The 23,304-nt window shown below is 47.9% G+C and overlaps 1 protein-coding gene across 4 annotated transcripts in view; it reads left to right on the forward strand.

Moving 5' to 3' along the window:
• Positions 1-23,304, forward strand: part of SOGA1 (suppressor of glucose, autophagy associated 1) — a 72,601-nt gene that overhangs the window by 35,557 nt on the left and 13,740 nt on the right. The window contains exons 4-13 of one of the 4 annotated variants that reach the window (XM_045444673.1): positions 2,612-2,674; positions 3,356-4,537; positions 6,791-6,931; positions 10,444-10,569; positions 11,540-11,770; positions 17,453-17,557; positions 18,496-18,663; positions 20,179-20,400; positions 21,881-21,952; positions 23,219-23,289. In XM_045444673.1, the coding sequence (XP_045300629.1) occupies positions 2,612-2,674; positions 3,356-4,537; positions 6,791-6,931; positions 10,444-10,569; positions 11,540-11,770; positions 17,453-17,557; positions 18,496-18,663; positions 20,179-20,400; positions 21,881-21,952; positions 23,219-23,289 (2,381 nt within the window). Of the gene's footprint in view, positions 1-2,611; positions 2,675-3,355; positions 4,538-6,790; positions 6,932-10,443; positions 10,570-11,539; positions 11,771-17,452; positions 17,558-18,495; positions 18,664-20,178; positions 20,431-21,880; positions 21,953-23,218; positions 23,290-23,304 lie in introns of all 4 variants that reach the window. The other 3 variants (XM_045444672.1, XM_045444675.1, XM_045444674.1) reach the window with 3 other exon arrangements.

Here is a 23,304-nt window from a genome sequence, read left to right on the forward strand (position 1 = left end):
TAAGCGTCCGACTTTGGCTCAGGTCATGATCTCTCGGTTTGTGAGTTTGAGCCCCGTGTTGGGCTCTGTGCTGACAGCTCAGAGCCTAGAGCCTGCTTCGGATTCTGTGTGTGTGTGTGTCTCTCTCTGTGCCCCTCCCCTGCTCGCACTCTGTCTCTCTCTCTCAAAAATAAATAAACACTAAAAAAAATTTTAAATATATATATATATATATATTTAAAAAGATAAACAAACAAACAAACGTTAAAAAAAATAAAAACAAACCCCTGGGAGCATTCTCAAAAAATACCTGTTGAACTTGAAAAAGTCAAAGGCAACCAAAGTGTGGTTTTATACACTACTAATGTAAACCATCCCTCTCACGGGAAGGAATGGAGTGTTAGTAGACTTCTGCATCTGAGTGACTTTTTTAAACATCAAGAAACTTTAGTAAAAATTATGGTAACATTTTCTCAAATTCCCCTCCATAGGGCTTGTGCCGTTTTGCATTCTTCCCAGCCATATAGGAGTTTTCCTACTTCTCCATAGCTTCACCAATAGAATGTGTTGTCAGATGTTTGGAGTTTTGCCAGTCTGATAGGTGAGAAGTGGTATCTCGCGTAGGTACCCCCCCATCCTGTGTTGTAATTTGCATTTCTCTGTCTTGAATAGGGTTGAGCATCTTCCTATGGTTACAAGTCATTTACCTTTCTTGTGTACACTTTTTCACGTCTCTAGCACATTTTAATATAGGTTTGTTGGCCTTTTTGTTTTCTGTTTTGTGAAGCTCTTTATGTATTTAGGATATTAACCCTTTGTAGTGAAATAAATTGCAAATTTTTTTTCCCCAGTTAGTCATTTATACTTTTACTTTCTTAGGGTCTTTCTTTCCGTCTTTGTTTCTTTCTTAATTATTTATTTATTTATTTTTCATGTTTATTTATTTTTGAGAGAGAGAGACAGAGACAGAGAGACAGAGTGCGAGCAGGGGAGGGGCAGAGAGAGAACGGGACAGAGGATCCAAAGCGGCCTCCAGGCTCTGAGCTGTGAGCACAGAGCCTGACACAGGGCTCAAACCCACGAACCATGAAATCATGATCTGAGCTGAAGTCAGTTGCTCAACTGACTCAGGCGCCCCTTTTCATAATTTTCATAATTTCTAAAGAGAACCTTTATTTATTTATTTATTTTATTTATGTTGAGAGAGAGAAAGCACATGAACAGGGGAGGGGCAGAGAGAGAGAATCCCAAGCAGGCTCCGGTGCGGTCAGCATAGAACCCGATGCAGGGCTCCAACTCCTGAACTACAAGATCATGACCTGACCTGAAGTCAGTTGCTTAACCAACTGAACCACACAGGTGCCCCTATTTCTTCCTTTCTGAGAGACAGACAGAGAGCGAGCGAGCGCATGTGTTCATGAGGCAGAGAGAGAGGGAGAGAGAATCCCAAGCAGGTTTGGGTGCTGTCAGCACAGAGCCTGATGTGGGGCTTAATCTCCTGAACCATGAGGTCATGACCTGAGCTGAGATCAAGAGTCAGACACTTAACCCTGGGTGACTGAGCCACCCAGGTGCCCTGGGTGTTTTTTTTTTTTTTTACATGTAGAATTTGCTTATGTAATTAAAAGTATCAATTTCTAAAAAGAAAGAAAGAGTTTATTTTCATCCTACCAGTTCTTGATTTTTGAATTATGATTATTACAGTGTAATTTTACATGAAAAGTTACAATTTAATTGTAAAAATTGAGCAGTCCCTTACCAAGGGACTGCTAGGCCTCCCAGGTAATCGTGATGTTTTACCTATATGCATTTTTTTTGTTAGTATGCACTCTGAATTAAAGTCCATGAGGACAGGATGGACCCTGAAGTGGAGATTTTCGTGCTTATTGGCAGAGTCCCCTTGGGGATAACACCACCAAGGAGTTTCAGGCTTTCACACCAATGGCCTTGGCTAATCTCATGGGGGAGCTCTGGAGCTCCGATGGCTATTTAGAGTTGTTCTGAGTTGAGGCAAGAGGCTATGGACCAGTCATTGCAAGTGGGCTCCCTCCAGGGAGGGCTCATGACCTTGGAGGAGGTGGCTTCCCTCAGCCAATGGCATCACTGGGAGGGGACTAAGCTTTGAGGTCTTAGTTGGGAGAACAAGTGCCCGAGTTCAAGGAGGTGGGATCTGAGTGGAACACCACAGCAGGCCCCCCAAGTACCCTGTCTGACTTGGTCACTGCTGTGTACTCTATGCCTAGCTGTACCTGGCACGTGATAGGTACTCAGGAAATCTTTGGTGAATGAATGAGAGAGACAAAGAATGGAAACCCGGATTTCGGGGTCTTGGCCCAGGCCAACTGGATCATAATGGAGGGGTGGGAGAAAGGGGAGAAAGTGGGCAGGTGTGATCAGAGTCATCTCCTCAAGCACTTCAGGCCCACTGGGTGGTCTTGAGGGCCCCCCTGGCTTGGTGGTTGGTACTGGTGAAGGCCTGGACATGGCTGGGCTGGGCTGGGCAGGGAGGAGGTCCTTCAGTGGAACCCTAAGCCCCGTGGCTACTCTTTGATGCACATCAACCACATGAGATTTCAGGTTTTTGTTCTCTCTTTTTTTTTTTTTTTTTTTTTTTTTTTCAATTTCTTTCTAGCATTCCTTGAAGAAAAGAGGAACTCGCTCTCTGGGGAAGACAGACAAGAAGCCTTTGGTGCAGGTATTTTCCGGAAGCTCCCACAGCCCCCATCGCAGCCCCCGCAGGCAGGTTTTAATCTGAAGGTCCGAGGCCTAATTCCAAATTGCCAGGGGAGTCCCTAGAGTTGCCCACCCTTCCCCAACCTCTACCCTGCCCTCCTCTTTATCACTTTCTTAGCTTTGATGCCCATTTCACTTCCCAAAACCATGCCCTGAGCCCATGGTTCTCACACGGGCAGATAGATAAAGTGCTACATGTAGCACAGGTCAGACATAGAATACACTTAGCTTCTAGTGGTCCTGGATTGTAAGGGTGCCAGGCACTTTTCATGCGTTATCTCATTTAATCCGCTCCATGCCTCTGTGTGGAAGAGAGTGTTATTGCCCTATTTTACAGATGAGGAAACTATAGTAGTAATGGTAGTAGTAGTAGTAGCAACCATTGCCTGGCAGGATGCCGCCTACTCCAGGAAGCCCTCCTAGACTCTCCAGGCTGTGTGGTGCTCCATCTTTGCTGCAGTGTCAAGATCTCCTTCTCTACTTCCCCTCTGGACTCCTGCTCCTTGAGAGTCAGGGCCTTGTCTGATTCATTCCCGTGTCCCTGGCACATAGTTGGTGCTCCCCGAAGTGCTGTGGCTGGTACTGAGCCTCACAACACTAACCTTCCTGGGTCATGTCTGTCCCCATGCCCGTCGGGCCCCAGGAGGACAGTGCGGACCTGAAGTGCCAGCTGCACTTTGCAAAGGAAGAGTCAGCCCTCATGTGCAAGAAGCTCACCAAGCTAGCCAAGGAGAACGACAGCATGAAGGAGGAGCTCCTCAAATACCGCTCGCTCTACGGTGATCTGGACAGTGCCCTGTCTGCCGAGGAGCTGGCCGACGCGCCCCACTCTCGGGAGACCGAGCTGAAGGTGCACCTGAAGCTGGTGGAGGAGGAAGCCAACCTGCTGAGCCGCCGCATCGTGGAGCTGGAGGTGGAAAACCGAGGCCTGCGGGCGGAGATGGATGACATGAAGGACCACGGTGGCGGCTGCGGAGGCTCGGAGGCACGCCTGGCCTTCTCGGCGCTGGGCGGCGGCGAGTGCGGGGAAAGCCTGGCGGAGCTGCGGCGACACCTGCAGTTTGTGGAGGAGGAGGCGGAGCTGCTCCGACGCTCCTCAGCTGAGCTGGAGGACCAGAACAAGCTGCTGCTGGCCGAGCTGGCCAAGTACCGCTCAGAGCACGAGCTGGATGTGACGCTGTCGGAGGACAGCTGCTCCGTGCTCAGTGAGCCCTCGCAGGAGGAGCTGGCGGCTGCCAAGCTGCAGATCGGTGAGCTCAGCGGCAAGGTCAAGAAGCTACAGTATGAGAACCGGGTGCTGCTCTCCAACCTCCAGCGCTGTGACCTTGCCTCCTGCCAGAGCACACGGCCAATGCTGGAGACGGACGCCGAGGCCGGGGACTCTGCCCAATGTGTGCCCGCTGCTCTTGGCGAGGCCCACGGCCCCCATGCTGCCCGGTTCTGCAGAGCCAGGGAGGCCGAGGTGCTGCCTGGGCTGAGGGAGCAGGCCGCCCTGGTCAGCAAGGCCATCGATGTCCTGGTGGCCGATGCCAATGGCTTCTCGGCCGGCCTCCGCCTATATCTGGACAACGAGTGCACTGACTTTCGGTTGCACGAGGCCCCCGACAACAGCGAGGGTCCCAGGGACACCAAACTCATCCATGCCATCCTGGTGCGGCTGACCATGCTCCAGCAGGAGCTCAATGCCTTCACCCGGAAGGCGGACACTGTCCTCGGGAGCTCTGCCAAGGAGCAGCCAGAACCCTTCTCGTCGCTGCCTGCCTTGGGTTCCCAGGGGTCCTCCAAGGAGATTCTTTTGGCCAAAGACCTTGGCTCAGACTTCCAGGTAAGATGTCCCAGTCACAAAAAAGATGTCCCTATTATTTTTTTGTTATAAACTGTCTACTGAATCATCTGTAGGACAGAGAGGGACACAAGGCATAAGTGTACAGCTTAATGGATTTCCCCAAGATGAACACACTTGAGTAATCATCACCCAGAACAAGAACTAGAATGTGACCAGCACCCCAGAAGCCCCTCCTCACGTCCCCTTCCAGCCACTATCCCCATTCCCAAGGGAGACCCCTCTCCTCATTCACTTTGTCTGTCTTTGGACTTTATATAAACTGAATCATATAACACATACTCCTTTATGCCTGGCTTCTTTCCTCAGTGTTTTGTTTCTTGTCTCATGTAGTAATAATTTGTTCATTCTCGTTACTGGACACGATCTCATTGAGTGAATATGCCCCCATTCACTTAGTCATTTACCATTGATAGATATAGGGGTTGATTTCGAGTCCCCCCCCCCCTTTTTTTTGCCAGGTTGCCCTTTGTTCTTGTGTTATTTCTTTTGCAATTTTGATTTTAAAACACGTATTATTAAGAAGCAAGCAAACAAACAAACAAACAAAGGAGTTTAGAAGTGCCTGGTAAAAAGACGAAAGCCTCCTCCTTGCTGCCTATAGGTACCACTATTAATGGTCTGGAGCAGTGCTGTCCCAGTCCTGTCCAGGACAGAGGTCACTAGCCACATGTGGCTACTTAAATTTAAATTAATAAAAATTTCATGCAGTTGAAAATTCATTTCATTGGTCTCAGTAGCTACATATCAAGTGCTCAGTAGCTCAAGTGGTACAGACCTAGACCATTTCATTATCAAGGCATGCCCTTTTAAATCTTTGTGCATTCTCTCATATATTTATTTTTCACCCAAATTGTCTTATGTGATACGTACTGTGACCACACAATTGATTTTTCTTATGTAATGTAGCTAGTGGTTCATGTACTTATGATGTTGTATTTACTATTCATATACTTTTTGTGATCAGTGATCAGAGCTGGAGGTGCCCTGGTAAACAAAAACAGACATGATTCCTGCCCCCCAGCTTTTGTCATCTAGTGGGGAAGAAAGATGTTAATCAAAATATCCTGCCAGTGAATGTGACCTAGACTCTGGGGCATGGAAGACCTCAATCTGAGCCGAGATCAGAAGGGTAGATTACTGGGGAAGAGTGTTCTAAGAAGAGGGAACAGCCTGTGTAAAGGCATCATAGCAAGGAGGAGCAGCGTGTGCGCAAGGACAAAGAAAAGGAGAGAGTCTGGGTTACAGGGAGCGTTTTCATCCTGAGAGCAATGGAAGGGGTCTTCCCATGTCTGTACAGAGATTTGGCTCTTTTTTTTTTTGACGACAACACAGTGTAGTAGTGCCAGAATTTCTTTAATCCATGCCCTGTTGATCTGGCTTGATCTGCCTTTTTTTTTTTTTTTTAATGTTATTTATTATTGAGAGAGAGAAACAGAACACCAGCAGGAGAGGGACAGAGAGAGAGGGAGACACAGAATCCGAAGCAGGCTCCAGGCTCTGAGCTGTCAGCACAGAGTCCAATGCGGGGCTCCAACTCAGAACCACAAGATCATGACCTGAGCCAAAGTTGGACGATTAACTGACTGAGCCACCCAGGCGCCCCTTGATCTGGCTTTTTAAAGCAAGCAGACTCCCCCCTGTCAGGTCTCCCTCTTGGTTCTTCTTGAGGTAGGAGTGAGCTAGGGCCGCACATATGTTAGGACAGTTGAGGCTGGCTGAGAAAGTTTGTGCACAAGAGGGGCGCCTGGGTGGCTTAGTCAGTTAAGCGTCCAACTTCAGCTCAGGTCATGATCTCACGGTTTGTGAGTTCGAGCCCTGCATCGGGTTCTGTGCTAACAGCTCAGAGGCTGGAGCCTGCTTCAGATTCTGTGTCTCCCTCTCTCTCTGCCCCTCCCTTGCTCACGGTCTGTTTTTCTCTCTCAAAAATAAATAAACATTAAAAAATTATTAAAAAAAAAAAAAGGTTAGTGCACAAGACAGACATTCGCAGGATCAGTGTTTGCACTTACCACTACCACTTAGCTACTCATTCATCCTTTCGACAGACTCGCTGAGTAGTTGCAGGGCTGGGTCTGGTCTGCAGAGCTGAATCCACTGAGGCCCTCGCCCTCTGGTGGGTGGTCAGAGTCTCTTATTATAGCCCAGGGGCCTGGGGTGGGGCTGCTTCTGGCACCCCTTGGGCCCCTCCCCATTGTTACCTCTGGTCTCTTCTGCCTGTGCCTCTGGGTGCAGCCTCCTGACTTCAGGGACCTGCCAGAATGGGAGCCCAGGATACGAGAGCCCTTCCGCAGTGGTGACTTGGACTCCAAGCCCGACCCCAGCCGGAGCTTCAGGCCTTACCGAGCTGAAGACAATGATTCCTACGCCTCTGAGGTGGGCCTAGGCCTGATCAAGCAAGGGGGAGGGCAGGAGGAGAGTGGCCGGGACCTCCCCAAAGCTGAGCAATCCATGGAGAAGCTTAGCTGGTGATGATGTGGGTTTTGAGTATTCCATTTGGTTCTAAGCTTCCAGGCAGCAAGTGCTAAAAGGGAGACAAGGAAGTTGGGGCCATCCTCTTGGCCCGACAAAAGAAAGCTTATAAACTCCTTTGAAGAAATTGATTTTATTTTCCTATACTAAATTTCACTGGGAATTTAGTAATTTATGTCATTTAGTGAAACCACTCATTTCTTTAGCAGGAAGGCAGCAATCTTTACAGTCAGGCTGACTGGGTTCAAATCGTGGATCTGCTATATACTGGCTGTGAGATTGTAGATAAGTCACTTTACCTCTCCGATCCTCAGTTTTCTTACCTTCAAAATAAAGGTGATCCCTCATAGGGCTGTTGAAAGGAATGGGGCGCCTGGGTGGCGCAGTCGGTTAAGCGTCCGACTTCAGCCAGGTCACGATCTCGCGGTCCGGGAGTTCGAGCCCCGCGTCGGGCTCTGGGCTGATGGCTCATGATGGCTCAGAGCCTGGAGCCTGTTTCCGATTCTGTGTCTCCCTCTCTCTCTGCCCCTCCCCCTTCATGCTCTGTCTCTCTCTGTCCCAAAAATAAATAAACGTTGAAGAAAAAAAAAAAAATTTAAAAAAAAAAAAAAAAAAAAAAAAAAAGAAAGGATTAAATACATGAAAAGCCTTAAATCTGGTCCCTATTAGGTGAAGAGGAGGAGGAGGAAGAAGATGATACATCTCAGGACCTCAGGGGACCCACCGGTATGGTGGCTTTGTGGCCTTGGGCATGTTCCCATTCTCTGCCTGTGTCTTCCCCTTTGTAACATGCAAGGATTAGAGTGGGTGATGGCTGTAGAATTTCTAGGATTCCCTGGTCCTTGAGGAATTCCTGGTAGTTCTGAGCCCCTCTCAAGCCTACTGAGTCTCCCCCAGCGCTTCATAATGAACCTGAAGCAAGAAAAGTCTTCTGTGGATGGGATGGAGCCTCCTTGAGACTCCTGAGCCATGGAGAACCCTGTGTGTTCCCCAAACTAAGAACCCTTTTCTTGTGAACATTCTTGGGAAGGCAATTTTGTAGTCCCAGGAAGGCCAGTCTGCAACTGCCCAGGGGGAGAAGCTCCCTTGAAGCTGATGGATCAAACTCTCTAAGTGGTCTGAGCTTCCAAGCAGCCATGGCAAAAGGGGAAAAAACAAAATAAAACATGAGATACTCAGTTTTAATTTTCTGAGGAAAGGAGATAAGCTGACTCACCTGCATGCATTGGATTATTGTTTCATTCAACCACTTTTTACTGAACAGTTACAGTTTTCCAGGCACTGTGTTAGGCATTGAGTTCAAGGAGAACACTAGAGATTGCAGGTAGTATCCAGCCCTGCAAGGATCTTAAATATCAAATAGACGTACAAGGTATACCTTGAATCAGAGTGCCTTCCATTGCCAAATTTCCATGTTATTGGCTGGATAATAAATGTTTTTTATTTTACAGAGGGACATCTTGCCATGCCTGGGAATGAGTGACAGATGACATTCCTTTTTTTTTTTTTTCCTGCTTAACATGACAGCATAACATTTCCCTCTGTTATGAGAAATACTTAAAATTTTTTTGGGAGCGCCTGGGTAGCCCAGTCAGTTAAGTATCCAACTTTGGCTGAGGTCACGATCTCATGGTTTGTGGGTCTGAGCTCCATGTTGGGCTCAGTGCTGACAGCTTGGAGCCTGGAGCCTGCTTCAGATTCTGTGTCTCCCTTTTTTTTTTTTTTTTATTATTTAAAAAAAAAAATTTTTTAACGTTTATTTATTTTTGAGACAGAGAGAGACAGAGCATGAACAGGGGAGGGTCAGAGAGAGGGAGACACAGAATCTGAAACAGGCTCCAGGCTCTGAGCGGTCAGCACAGAGCCCGACGCGGGGCTCAAACTCACGGACCGCGAGATCGTGACCTGAGCCGAAGTCGGCCACTTAACCGACTGAGCCACCCAGGAGCCCCTTTTATTTATTATTTTGAGAAGAAAGAGACAGAGAATGAGTGGGGGAGGGGCAGAGAGAGAGGGAGACACAGAATCTGAAGCAAGCTTCAGGCTCTGAGCTATCTGAGCTGTCAGCATAGAGCCCGATGTGGAGCTCGAACGCACAAGCCACGAGATCATGACCTGAGCTGAAGTCGGATGTTCAACCGACTGAGCCACCCAGGTGCCCCCTGTGTCTCCCTTTCTGTGCTCCTCCCCCACTAGCACTCTGTCTCTCTCTCAAAAATAAACATTAAAAATATTAAAAAATATTTTAAATTGACGTATAACATACATACAGAAAAGCATATGTATTGTTTTGTTCTTCGTTTTTTTGTTGTTATTTTTTGAAAAGCACATGTATTGTAAGTGGACGGCTCAAATAACTTTCACAGGCTGAACACTTCTATGTCATCAGCGAGCAGATTAATAAGTAGAGCATGACCTGTCCCTGAAGCCTCCTTTCTGGTCCCCATCTAGTCCCCATCCTGACTTCTAACAGAATAGATTAGTTTTGCCTGTTTAGCTACAAATACTTATAAACAGGGGAGCCTGGGTGGCTCAGTCGGTTGAGTGACCGACTTCAGCTCGGGTCATGATCTCATGGTTGACAAGTTCGAGCCCCGCGTCAGGCTCTGTGCTGACAGCTCAGAGACTGGAGCCTGCTTCAGATTCTGTGTCTCCCTCTCTCTCTGCCCCTCCCCTGCTCATGCTCTGTCTCTCTCTGTCTCAAAAATAAAGATAAACATTAAAAAAATTTTTTTAAACAAATACTTATAAACACAATTTCCCCTCAAAATGTAGAGTTTTACTGTCTTTTTCCTAAGATTTTATTACATAGTCATTACAAGCAATGAATAACTATAGCAAAATCCCTAAGCAGCATTGCATAAAGATTTAAAAGAAGTCAGGATCCCAAGATTGTCACTTGGTTGACCGCTGTTCACATTGAGTATGTGTGTCCGTGTCCTTCCTGTTTTTCTGTGGAGGTATATATCTATCTTTTTGACTTTTTATTGAAGTATAACATACTAACGTACCTACAATAAAGGACAGTATCCTTACGTGTACAGTTGATTAGATTTTTACACGTGTATAGACCTATTAACCACACATATTAATCCCCTTATCTGAGTTGTTTCTCAATTTTTGCAATTATAAACAATGAGACAGCGAACATTTTTGTGAATCAGGCTTAGCTTTCTCAGTATATTTTCCTCAAACGCATTTTGAAGAGAGAAATTATCAAGGTGAAATTATAATAATAGCTAGAATGATGTGCACTCTTTTGTTTGATCTTTATGACAGTCTCCTGCAGTAGGGACAGCCATTGTGCCTGATTCGTGCTCAATGGTCAGCTCAGGTCCCACTGAACTCTCGTCCTCTGACCGCAGCTTCTGTCCCCCTCCTGCTGTCTCCCTCTGTGTCCCTCACCCCTACCCCAGATCAAGGAGCTGCAGCTGGTGTTGGCTGAGGCCCATGACAGCCTCCGGGGCCTGCAAGAGCAGCTCTCCCAGGAGCGGCAGCTACGGAAGGAGGAGGCCGACAACTTCAACCAGAAAATGGTCCAGGTGGGTGGCGTCCAGTGCCCCCGGCCGCCTGCACCAACTCCTCCTTCTCTTCTCTGAACTGAAGGCAGAAACCTTAGGCCTCCACGGGTCTTCAGAAGACAAGGGTGTTGGGGAAACCTGAGTCCAGCCCTCGCTGTACTTGATTGAGCTGTACTGGGCTGGAATCCTGGGCTTGTCATTGGTGGCCTGTGTGACCTCAGGCCAATCCTGTCTCCTCTCTGGGCCTCAGTTTCCCAACTATGAAATACTGCCCCCAGCAGAGCCAAAAACCTGTGGCAGAAAGGTCGTAGGTCTGGCTGGTAATTAAGGCAGATAGTCTTGCTAATAGAAAGCTAATAGAAAGCTAATAGCTAATAGAAAGCTTAATAGAAATGTATAAGCCCTTACTGTATGTCAGGTCCATGCAATGCTCTTTTCACACATTATGTCCTTTAATCCTTAGGATTTCCCCTATAAGGTGTCCCAATTTTAAAGATGAGGAGACTGATGACCAGGGAGCTGCAGTGCGTTCCCAGGGCGAGATTCTAATCCAGGTCTCTGCCCGCTCTCAGTCATGACCTTGCATTCCTTCCTGGGGAGTTGCATATTCTCACTCCCGGCATGCCCTTTGTGTTCCACCTCTTCCTGCCATCAAGGTTCACCTGCCCGGGTTCCTCATTAAATGTGAAGAGTTCCCATGAAACTTTGGCAGCCAATATGTGCTCATTATGTGATGTCATGGCTTTTATAGTGAGACAGAGTTGGGTTCAAATCTCGCTTCTCACTGATCTGTAACTGTGATTGCTGCTGCTTTTGAGTTTCTCTGGGGTTTATCTTAACAGAATGAGCTGATAGTGGTGGAGCCCCTACCAGGGATCACCAACAGGCACCTCCCAAAGTTTGCTCTCTGTCTTTATCTGAGGCCTGGAATGGGATGGGGCAGAGCTGGGAAGACAGCCGTGGGGTGCTCATGCTCTCGCCCCCCTCCCAGCTGAAGGAGGACCAGCAGAGGGCACTCCTGAGGCGGGAGTTCGAGCTGCAGAGTCTGAGCCTCCAGCGGAGGCTGGAGCAGAAATTCTGGAGCCAGGAGAAGAACATGCTGGTGCAGGAGTCCCAACAATTCAAGCACAACTTTCTGCTGCTCTTCATGAAGCTCAGGTGGTTCCTCAAGCGTTGGCGGCAGGGCAAGATTTTACCCAGTGAGGGGGATGACTTCCTTGAGGTATGTATGGTTCCCCTGGGACTGGGACTAGAGCAGGGGTAGGATGGGGAAGATAGGACCAGAGGGACACCCAGCTGACAATGACACAGCCCTGAGGCTCATCTATAAGCCATCAGCTTTCAGGCTTCCATCCCTGCATTCATCCCTCATTCAGCATCTGCTTGTTGAGAACCAGCCCTGTACTGGGTCCTGTGGCAGGTGCTGGGGATATTGTGGTGAAGACAGACTTGGTCCTGCCTCACCAGGAGAAAGTCTCTTTGGGGGCTGGTAGATCTCTAACACCTCTTTAATATTTGTCCATTTCCCTTTTTAAGAAACCTCAGGGTCTTTATTTATTTCTTTTAATGTTTGTTTATTTTGAGAGAGGAGAGAGAGAAAGAGAGAGAGAGAACACGAGCAGAGGAGGGGCTGAGAGAGAGGGAGAGAGAGAGAGAGAATCCCAAGCAGGCTCCACACTGTTAGCACAGAGCCCAACACGGGGCTCGATCCCACACTGTGAGATCATGACCTGAGCCAAAGTCAAGAGTCGGATGCTCAACTGACTGAGCCACCCAGGCACCCCAACAAACCTCACAGTCTTTAGCAGGCAACAAGATCTAGGTAAATTTAATAATCTAGTTTCGCTACTATTGTATTACATGCAAATATAGTATCTACTGTACATATTGTATATATTGCACACATCTTAAGTGTATAGCTGATGAAGTTTTGTTGTATACATCTGTATAGCCCCTACCCAGATCACACAGAGCACATTTCCAGTGCCCCAAAAGACTCCCTCCTGTTCCGGAACTCTTTTCATTTGGCACAACTGAAATCCTATACATATTAGACAAAAATTCCCTATAACCCTCTCCCCTGGTCCCTGGCAGCCACCATTCTACTTTCTGTCCCTGTGATTTTGTCCACTAAGTATCTCAAGAGGAAGCATGCAGTTTTTGTCTTTTTATGGCTGGCTTAGTTCACTGAGCATAACATCCTCAAGGTTCATCCACATTGTAGCATATTGCAGAATGTCCTTTCTTCTTAAGGCTGAATAATATTCCATTGTATATATGTATAAACCACATTTTGTTCAACTTTATTAAGGTATAATTGACACATAGAAGTTGTATATATATATAAGGTGTACAACTTAATGTTTTGATATATGTATACATCATAACATGATCACCTCAGTCAAGCTAACTAACATGCCCATATCACTTCACATAGTTATACTTTCTTTCCTTTCTTCTTTCTTTTTTTTTTTTTTTTTATGGTGAGAACACTTAAATGCTCTCTTAGTACAATACAGTACTGTTATATAATACAGTATCGTTAACTGTAGTCATCATGCTGTACATAGATCTCCAGAACTTACTCATCCTGCATAACTGAAACTTTGTACCTTTTTTTAAAATGTTTATTTATTTTTGAGAGAGACAAAGAGATAGAGTATGAGCAGGAGAGGGGCAGAGACAGAGGGAGAGACAGAATCTGAAGCAGGCTCCAGGCTCTGAGCTGTCAGCCCTGAGCTCGATGCAGGGCTGAAACCCACGAACCATGAGATCATGACCTGAGCTGAAGTGGGACGCTTAATCAGCTGAGCCACCTAGGCACCCCTGAAACTTTGTACCTTTTGACCAACATCTCCCCATCCACCCACTTCCCTTCCCTTGGCAACTACTATTCTGCTTGCTGCTTGTATGAGTTTGGCTTTTCTTCCATTCCACATTTAAGTGAGATCTTGTAGTATTTATCTTTCTGTATCTGACTTGTTTCACTTAGCATAATGTCCACTAGATCCATCCATGTTGTCAAAAATGGCAAAATTTTCCTCTCTTTTATGGCTGAATAATATTCTATTGTGTACACACACACACACACACACACACACGTTTTCTTTATCCATTCATTTGTGAACACTTATGTTTTTTCTGTATCTTGGTTATTGTGAATAATGCTGCAATGAACCTGAGAGTATAGATTTCTCTTTGAGATCCAGATTTCATTTCCTTTGGATATGTACCCAGAAATGGGATTGTTGGTTCATATGGTAGTTCTGTTTATAATATTTTTAGGAACCACTATGTTGGCTTTTTTTTTTTTAATGTTTATTTTTGAGAGAGAGAGAGAGAGAGAGAGAGCACAAGCGCAAATGGGGGAGGGGCAGAGAGCGAGGGAGACACAGAATCAGAAGCAGGCTCCGGACTCTGAGCTGTCAGCACAGAGACTGGTATGGGGCTCAAACTCAGAACTGCGAGATCATGACCTGAGCTGAGGCCAGACACTTAACCAACTGAGCCACCCAGGCATGTCCATATTGACTTATTTTTAACCACAATATTGATTTTATCTGAAGCCCAGTTTTGGCTGCTGAGTTAGATGCTCCCCCACACCCTACAAAATGAATTGGAGGCCACATAGCCTATATTTTAAGTCAATTTGTCTCAGGCAAATCCTCCATATTTGGTAAAAATCTTTCTAGTCATTTCCATGTGCTAGACTAACAAAGAGAAACAGAAACTTACTTTAGAAAAAAAATAATAATGTGGGGCGCCTGGGTGGCTCAGTCGGTTAAGTGTCCGATTCTTGGTTTTGGCTCAGGTCATGATCTCACAGTGCATGAGATTGAGCCCCCGCATCAGGCTCTGTATTGATAGCGTAGAGCCTGCTTGGGATTCTCTCTCTCTGCTGCTCCCCGCTGCTTGCATGCACATGTTCTCTCTCTCAAAATAAATAAATAAGCATTAAAAAATAAATAAAAAGAGGAATAAAATTTTAAAAAGGTAAGCATAGAAAATGAAATAATTTATGTACCTGTAATTAATAGAAACACATACATTTACTGAAATAGACGTAATTAATAAGATACAAACATAACTAGGGGAGCCTGGGTGGCTCTGTCAGTTAAGCGTCCAACTTCGGCTCAGGTCATGATCTCGCGGCTCGTGAGTTCGAGCCCCACATCTGACTCTGTGCTGATAGCACAGAGCCTGGAGCCCACTTCGAGTTCTGTGTCTCCCTCTCTCTCTGCCCCTCCCCCACTCACTCTGTCTCTCTTTCTCTCTCTCTCTCTCAAAAATAAATAAACATTAAAAACATTTTAAAAAGGTACAAATATAACTACATACATTGTAAAAATAGATATATACACACGTATAAATATTATATGTAGTGCATGTGTAGAAATATGTATAAACATATGCATATAACTATATAAATAATAAACTTGATATACATTCATACCCTCAAAGAATATATATGTCCATTCTGTATAATGCAGAATTATACATGTGAATGATAAAAACCCACAGGTATTGAGTATGGTGTTCTGGGTACTGTGTTAAGTACTTTAGGTGGATTATTGCATTTCATCTTTACAAATATGCTATGATACAGAGATAATTATCATTAGATAAAGATCATTGATTCTTTGCCTCAATTCTGAACTCCAGAAGCTCTGAGAGCTATGTTTTATTGTATTGAACTCAGTGGGAAAAGATGGGCCTGACATTCATTTGGCAGCAAAACCTTTATCCAATTTCATGGTAATATTCATATGTTTATAGAGGAAACATCAGTGTGCTTGAGCATAGAGTGTTACACCAGACCCCGCTGCGGCAGTTCATTTGTACAATATACAATGTAGGTACCACATTCTCTTTCTAAATCCCCTTTCATTCTGAATTCCAAGCACACCCAGCCCCAAGGATTTTAGAGAAAGAATCGTGCACCTGTGTATACAGACAACCGAAGTCTGTATGTTTAGATACTCGTGACCAGCGACAGAATAAGGTGTTTGTTCAGGCAGGCCCTGCTCCCCCTCACATACTTGCAAGCCTCAGTGCCTGTCCTGACACCAGAAACCCTTCTTCATTTGGTTTCTAGGACATCACACTCTCTTGGGTTTCCTTCCACCTCACTCACTGGTTGTTCCTTCTCCATCTCCTTGGCTGGACCCTTCTTTTCTCCCTGACCTCTCTTAATGTCAGAGTCTCCAAGGCTCAGCCCTTGGGTCACATCTCTCCCTTACCTACACTTACTCCCTTGGGGAGCTTACCCAGGCACATGGCTTAAATGGCCTTTCTTGCACATTGTGAATCTATCCAGAATGTGTTTATTTAGAGTTTGACCCAGCCACTCTACCCTCCCTCCCATCCCTCCCAGCTGAGCCACCGTCACTTCTTGCCTGGATTGTCACTGCAGCCTCCTACCTGGTATCCCTGCTTCTGCCCTTGCAGTCTTCCACCAAGTATCTTGCATTTAGAAGGATACGAGCTGGGGCGCCTGGGTGGCGCAGTCGGTTAAGCGTCCGACTTCAGCCAGGTCACGATCTCGCGGTCCGTGAGTTCGAGCCCCGCGTCAGGCTCTGGGCTGATGGCTCAGAGCCTGGAGCCTGTTTCCGATTCTGTGTCTCCCTCTCTCTCTGCCCCTCCCCCGTTCATGCTCTGTCTCTCTCTGTCCCAAAAATAAATAAACGTTAAAAAAAAAAATTTTAGAAGGATACGAGCTGAGCATCTTGTATTCAGGTGGCATATATTCCATGTGGATGGCATCCCCTGCAGTTTTGTGATATGGGGTTCTGTTGCTGCAGTGATCTCATGAAACTGAAAGTCAGGTTGGCATCACTGCTCAGCTCACAGTCCTCCCCTGGCTCCCATTTTACCCAGAGCAGAAGCCAAAGTCCCTACAAGTCCCTGGCCTGGTCAGCCAGCCTTGTTCTCTGTACCTCTCTCACTTCCTCCCTGCCTCTCTTGCTTCCCTCAAACAAACGTGTTCCCACCTCAGGGCCTTTACATTTGCTGTGCCCTTTCCCTAGAATTCCTAACCTGCAGGTGTTCACGTGGCTTATTCTTTTACCTCCTTCGGGGCATTGCCCAAATATCCACATCTCTCTAAGGCCCTCCTTGACCACCCACACGTACCACATCCCAAATCCTTTGCTTGTTCTCTTTCTCCATGGCATATCTCCATGTGACATTCCAAACATTTAATGACATTCATACATTTCACTTATTTGTTTGATTTCCTGCTACTGGAAATGAAAGGGCTTTTGTCTGTCTTACTCACTGATATATTCCCAGCTCTGAACAAAGGGCCTGGCGCATGATAGGTATTCAATAAATATTTGTCGAATCAGTGAGTGGATACATGAATGAATGATGGGTGAGCACCCCAGTCAGAAGCTGGCTTCCTTCTGCGTCATTCCCATCCTGAACCTAGTACCCTGGTCTCCTTGGCTGGCTCTGGACTTCTGCCCCAAATCCATCCACAGCAAACCAGGATGGCTCCCTGTCTACCCGAACCTTTGGTTGCATTTATCTATAATTATGGGGTGCCCGTGGTCCTTTTATTGCACCCACAGGGCCTACCTTGACCCAGCCTGACAACATGGTTAATTCTGAGTAGCTCTCAGGGATGCCTCACGGCCCCTGAGCCAGAAGAGGTGGTAGAGAAGGCCACAACGGCCTGCGTTTCCAGCTGTGTGCTCTTAGGCCTAGGTGGTGAGCAATAGCCAAAGTTAAAATTTGGGAAATCGGTGTTGAACTAGAGTAGTTCATCCTGAACCATAAACCCCCATTCTTTCTTCCTACCTGACTGTGTAAGACCCTTTCTCTCGGGGCCACTAGCCTGAATCCCTTCCCCCGACGGTGAGACTCCCAAGCATGATACCCTTCTACCCTCTGTTGAATGTAGGTAAATAGCATGAAGGAGCTGTACCTGCTAATGGAGGAAGAAGAATTAAATGCCCAGCATTCAGATAACAAGACCTGTACAGGGGACAGCTGGACCCAAAACACGGTGCGTTCCCAGCCTGTTCCCAGTCCTGTCCTGCCCATGGTTCTTCTATTTAACGATCACTTCCTGCCACCTTCTCTGACCTGTCTTGCATGGGGTACTAAAGCTGCAGAGGATTATTGCCTGTTTACTGGCCCCAGATGCTTAGTGCTATGGCGTTCATGAGTCATCCAGGGTAGATGATGGACTCTGTGGTCACATGTAAGAGAGCAGTTAATTCTGTGTGGATCACAGAGAAGGGGTAATAGGTGGTGGGTCTTGAAGGATGAATGGGAGCTTGAATAATAGAGAAGGGAAAAGGCCCTTTTGGACTGAGAGAATTGTATGTGCAAAGGTGTGGCAGGGTATTCTGGGATTGGCTGAGGCTCGGGATGTACATAGTGAAGGTAAGGACATCAAGTTGGAGGGTCATATGAAGAGAGGCCTTGTGGTGTGGAGTCAGGAACCGTCAAATCAAGCCATGGGGCAGAGAGAGCAATGGGGTCAGGCTCCCAGGTTCATACACAGTGAGCGTGGGTAGGTGGGAAACAGGTCATTGGCCAAGGAGAGAAGATTGGGACTGAATCAGGCAGTCAGGAGGCTGCGTAGTTCGTATTTCCCAACTGGCCCATGATGGGTTAGACAAGCAGATCTTGGGCAAGGAGAAAGACTCAGGGCCTAGACTCTACAGAAGCTCAAAGAAGCCAAGGCCCACCTCACATTTAGGCTGAACAATAATTGCTGTAGCCTCGGGGGTTTTTGTTTATGTGAGGCTGGGGAACATGTCAGGCCATGGCTGGGCTTGTCATGCCCATTTTATGGGTGAGATGACCTAGGGAGGTCATGCGGTTTGCTCGAGACCAGTTAGAGTCCTGGGCTGGACTCTGGGTGAGTGCTCCCAGCCCAGGCTCCCCTTCCCATGCCTTCGAAGCTCCTGACCCAGGCCTTGCCCCCATCTGCAGCCCAATGAATATATCAAGACACTGGCTGACATGAAGGTGACGCTGAAGGAGCTGTGCTGGCTACTTCGGGATGAACGCCGTGGTCTGACTGAACTTCAGCAACAGTTTGCCAAGGCCAAGGCCACCTGGGAGACAGAGCGGGCAGAGTTGAAGAGCCATACTGCCCAGGTGAGTCCCCCACCTGTCAGAGACATTTCCCCCTTTGTTCCTCCCTCATCTAAACCCTCACAGCTGTCAGATCTAGGAGCATAGGAACCCCTTCACTTCCTCTCGTGGCCCAGGGATGGCAAGATCATGGCTGGAGTCATACAGCAAGGGTACCAGAAACACTGGAGCGGATCATTGGGCCAGGGAAGGAATGTGAAGGACTGACACATGGGCTCGGGACATCATAGGCACCTCTGTTGCACCATGGGTTCACAAGTGAGGCCAGATGCTTAAATGCCTGTCTGCACCTGGTGACGGCCTTCACACATGGCTGGGCTTCTCCCTGATGTATTCGTTCACTCCCACCTCTCATAAGAATCCCCTTAATCCTTTGCTACCTGGCTTTGTTTTGCTTCCTCCCCACAAACTGGGGGACTCCCCTCCCCACAGCCCAGGGAGATCAAAGGAGCCTTAACCAGGAGCTCTGGAGCTGTGGTCTCTGTTGTGTGCCCGGAGGCAAGTTGTTGCCCTCCTTCGGTCTGAAAAGTGAGAGGGTGGGTTTCCTCCCACTCAGAGAGATTGTCGTGACCACCACCACCACCACCACCACCACCCCCACCTGTCATGACTCTTCAGTTCCCAGCTTCCCCAAGCCTGTCCCTGCTGCAGGCTGCCTTCCTGGGCATCGTGGGCCCCTTGGGGGTGTGCACACTGATGATCTCTGCTGGACAAGTAATGAAACAAACACAGAGGGGTTAAATTTCTTTCCCAAGGTCATCCAGCTAATATGCAGCAGACCTGACCTTTCTCCCAATTCTCTGTTCCTCCTGCCTTCTCATTACCATGACCCCAACCTTCTTCCCAGGTTCACACACTTCTGGCTTCCCAGTGCCACTCTTCTTTCCTCCTAACCCTCCCTGCAGAGCTCACAGCTCCTGCCCTGTCTGCACATTTCACTGTTCCTGCTGACCCCCCACAACCCAGCCATTCCAAGTGCCCCTGCACACGGGAAAGTGGACCGGCCCCTATGGGGGTTAACATATGAGACCACAGCCTGGGGGACTTGGGGAACACTGATGCTTGAGGCTGCATATTTACCTCCTGCCACCCTGAGTCTTGGTGCCACGAAAGCCATCACTCTGGGCTGATTGCTGCACACATTCATTTTGTGATCCTGGGTGTGTGTCCCGCACTCACCATAAACCCAGACCAGTTGTGAGAGTTGATGAAATATGAGAAGCAATAACCAGGAACCTCTGCTGTTTTGTAGCTATGTGACCTGGGCCAGATAACCTCTTCGAACCTCTTTCTCCTCTCTATAATATCAAAAAAGGTAGTTGTCTTGTTGAGATTTCATGAGGATACTGAGACAATGCTTGGGAAGCACAGAGCTTGGCATGGAAAGAGCTCCCTACAAGCCTTGATTGTGAGGAGGGCTTAGTTCTGAGTAGGTGGTCAGCAGGTGAGGGGTCTTCAGGGCAGAGAGGCAGGGTCTCCTGGTGCCAGACACCCCGTTTGCTCTTCCTTCTGCTGCAGATGGAGCTCAAGGCTGGCAAGGGGGCTGGGGAGCGGGCAGGGCCCGACTGGAAGGCAGCCCTACAGAGGGAGCGCGAGGAGCAGCAGCACCTGCTGGCGGAGTCCTACAGCGCTGTCATGGAGCTGACGAGGCAGCTGCAGATCAGCGAGCGCAACTGGAGCCAGGAGAAGCTGCAGCTGGTGGAGCGGCTTCAGGGTGAGAAGCAGCAGGTGGAGCAGCAGGTAAAGGAGCTGCAGAACCGCCTGAGCCAGGTGAGGCCTGTCCCAGCCCGAGCTGGCTCCAGCCACCGCGGGGACTCACTGTGGGAAAAGTCCGGGGCCAGGATCTCCTTCAGTTATAGCTGGATCCAGGTGCTCAGAGAATGTGGTAGGCGCTAGGTCTATCCGTCTGACAGTCTCTCAGGCTTGCTTTCCTCTGTGCTTTATTCCTAAGCAAGCTGTCACCAAATATGGTCACTGTTAGTTGTGTACTCATCTCTTTACAGCTTACCACTGGCAATAGAGAGTTTTCCTCTTCCATAAGGCTGATTGGCCAGTTGTAAGTCATGTGCCTACTCCTAGAGCTCTCCGAATTTGAGAAAGTTAGAGTCCTCTGACCAAAAGAGGGGGATGGGAAAAACCATCATTGGCCATTGCGCCCCAGTACGGTGCACATCATGCACCCAGCTGCCACCTACCAGGCTGCTATGCGCCATTCTTTATTTTGACTTTTTCCTTTGTTTTAATTTTTATTTTAATTACGTAAATCAGGACATCATCTTTATATAAGACCCAAATATTGCAAAATCATACGCCAACCCACTTCTTCCCTTTCTTGCTACTTAAATTTATGTTCACAGAGATCTTTTTTATTTATTTATTTTTAAAAAAAAAATTTTTTTTTTCAACGTTTATTTATTTTTGGGACAGAGAGAGACAGAGCATGAATGGGGGAGGGGCAGAGAGAGAGGGAGACACAGAATCGGAAACAGGCTCCAGGCTCTGAGCCATCAGCCCAGAGCCCGACGCGGAGCTCGAACTCACGGACCGCGAGATCGTGACCTGGCTGAAGTCGGACGCTTAACCGACTGCGCCACCCAGGCGCCCCCACAGAGATCTTTTTTAAAAAAATCTTTATTTATTTATTTTAAATGTCTTTTTATTTTGCGGGGAGGTGAGGGGCAGAGAGAGAGAGAGAGAGAGAGAATCCCAAGCAGGCTGCATGCTGACAGTGGGGCTTGATCCCATGACCAAGATCTTTTTTCTTTTTTGAATCAGTGTTGGAATCATAAGATACGTATGTTTATATTTGTTTGCCTCTTTCATAAAGAGCTGTTCACAGCAGAGTGTAGAGGTCAGTCTACTCATTCCATCTACCTGCTGCTTAGCATGCCCAGTATGGAGCCCCCACTCTGACGTCATCCAGCTGGTGCTTAGCTGACCTAGCTGGTCCAGGAATTGCAGCATGAATTAGCGTAGCAGTGACAGCGGTTACCGTATAGAATGATGGGCTCTCTAAGGATGCCTGTAAATGGCTGCTCTCATGGCCATTTTCCAAATCCACCTTTTGGTGGCGCGGAGCCGCTGCCCACTGGGAAGATGTCTCCTAGCCCATGACTGGGTCCTCCGGGCTACAAGCAGAGCCTGCAGAGTGGCCTGCACAGAGCTAGGGCCCGCTCACCAGCTTTACCTGCCACTGACCACCCTCTTTACCCTTGCCCAGCTACAGAAGGCTGCTGACCCCTGGGTCCTGAAGCACTCAGACCTGGAGAAGCAGGACAACAGCTGGAAAGAGGTGAGGGGGTAGCAGGCCATCCATGTTCTCTTGGCTCTTGGCTCCACTGCGAAGCCCCTTGCATGTGGGAGAGGTGACAGGGACGATGCTAACTCTGTCTCACAGGTCATACCCTTGCACTTTGGGCTCCTCGATCCTGGCATCTCTACCTCATAGTTCCAGCCAGTGGTTGGGGACTTGTGAGGAGCCCCCTGGCAGTGTCATCCTTCCATGCCTGGGAGAGAGGCTGGGTGTCTCTCCGTGTTCTTGGCCAGGCCTTTGCCCTCTCTTTGGTGTCGCTTGTGCCTTTCTGAAAAGCAAGGCCTCTAAGAGCTGTGTGATCTTGAGCAAGTCACTCTATCCTTCCCTGCCTGGGCTCCGGTTACCTCAGTGGTAAAATGAGAATCACATTCTGTGCTGTAGCCCAGCCCTCTTTGTGGAGACCAGTTAGGTCACGTCGGTGACATTTGCTTAAGCCTCAGGTGCATTGTCCACATAGCAATATTCTGAGTAAGGAAACAGTGGGCATACAGGCTCTTTGCTCATGACAGCCCGAGGAAGTGGTGTCTCAGGGGATTTGGTTGTAAGCGACAAAATTGTGGGGAGCTGAGGCAGGAGAGGATTTGACTGGGGCTCAAGAGGGCTGGTGACGCAGGTTCTGAAAACTTGTTCAAGTCCCAGGGGACCTGCTCTGGAATGAGGGTGAGACAAGCCCTGAGCAGGAAACGTCAGGCCGCTGCTATCACTGCTAGCTGAACGTTGGCTGTTGGGTGCTTTGTTGTTGCCACCACATTCAGAATAACTTCTTTTTTTTTTACATTTATTTATTTTTGATAGAGAGAGACAGAGCACAAGTGGGGGAGGGGCAGAGAGAGAAGGAGACACAGAATCGGAAGCAGGCTCTAGGCTCCAAGCTGTCAGCACAGAGCCTGACATGGGGTTTGAACTCACAAACTATGAGATCATGACCTGAGCCAAAGTCAGACCTTAACCGGCTGAGCCACCCAGGCACCCCCAGAATAAGTTCTAAAAAGACTCTTTCCCAGGGTTCTTTCTTGGATCCCTGATTGACCAAGCCTGGATCACATACCTATGGAGGGAGTGATAGATGCCCTGTAGCCAGAAACTGACCAACAGGGATTCCAGACCGGTGCTGACCTCACTCCTGCTCTACAAGGGGAGACTCAGGCGTGGGATCCAGGGTCGGCTCCCACACCGACCTCCTGTCACCTTCCCTTGGTGTGCTGGTGGCCAGAACTCACTTTTCCTGCCTCTCTTCCTTGACAGACGCGGAGTGAGAAGATCCTCGACAAGGAGGGGGTTTCTGAAGCTGAGCTTGGGGGGACCGCCTTAAAAAGGTGCTGGCATCCCCT

The sequence above is a fragment of the Leopardus geoffroyi genome, chromosome A3, assembly GCF_018350155.1.
Source record: "Leopardus geoffroyi isolate Oge1 chromosome A3, O.geoffroyi_Oge1_pat1.0, whole genome shotgun sequence".
In the NCBI taxonomy this organism is placed as follows: Eukaryota; Metazoa; Chordata; class Mammalia; order Carnivora; family Felidae; genus Leopardus; species Leopardus geoffroyi.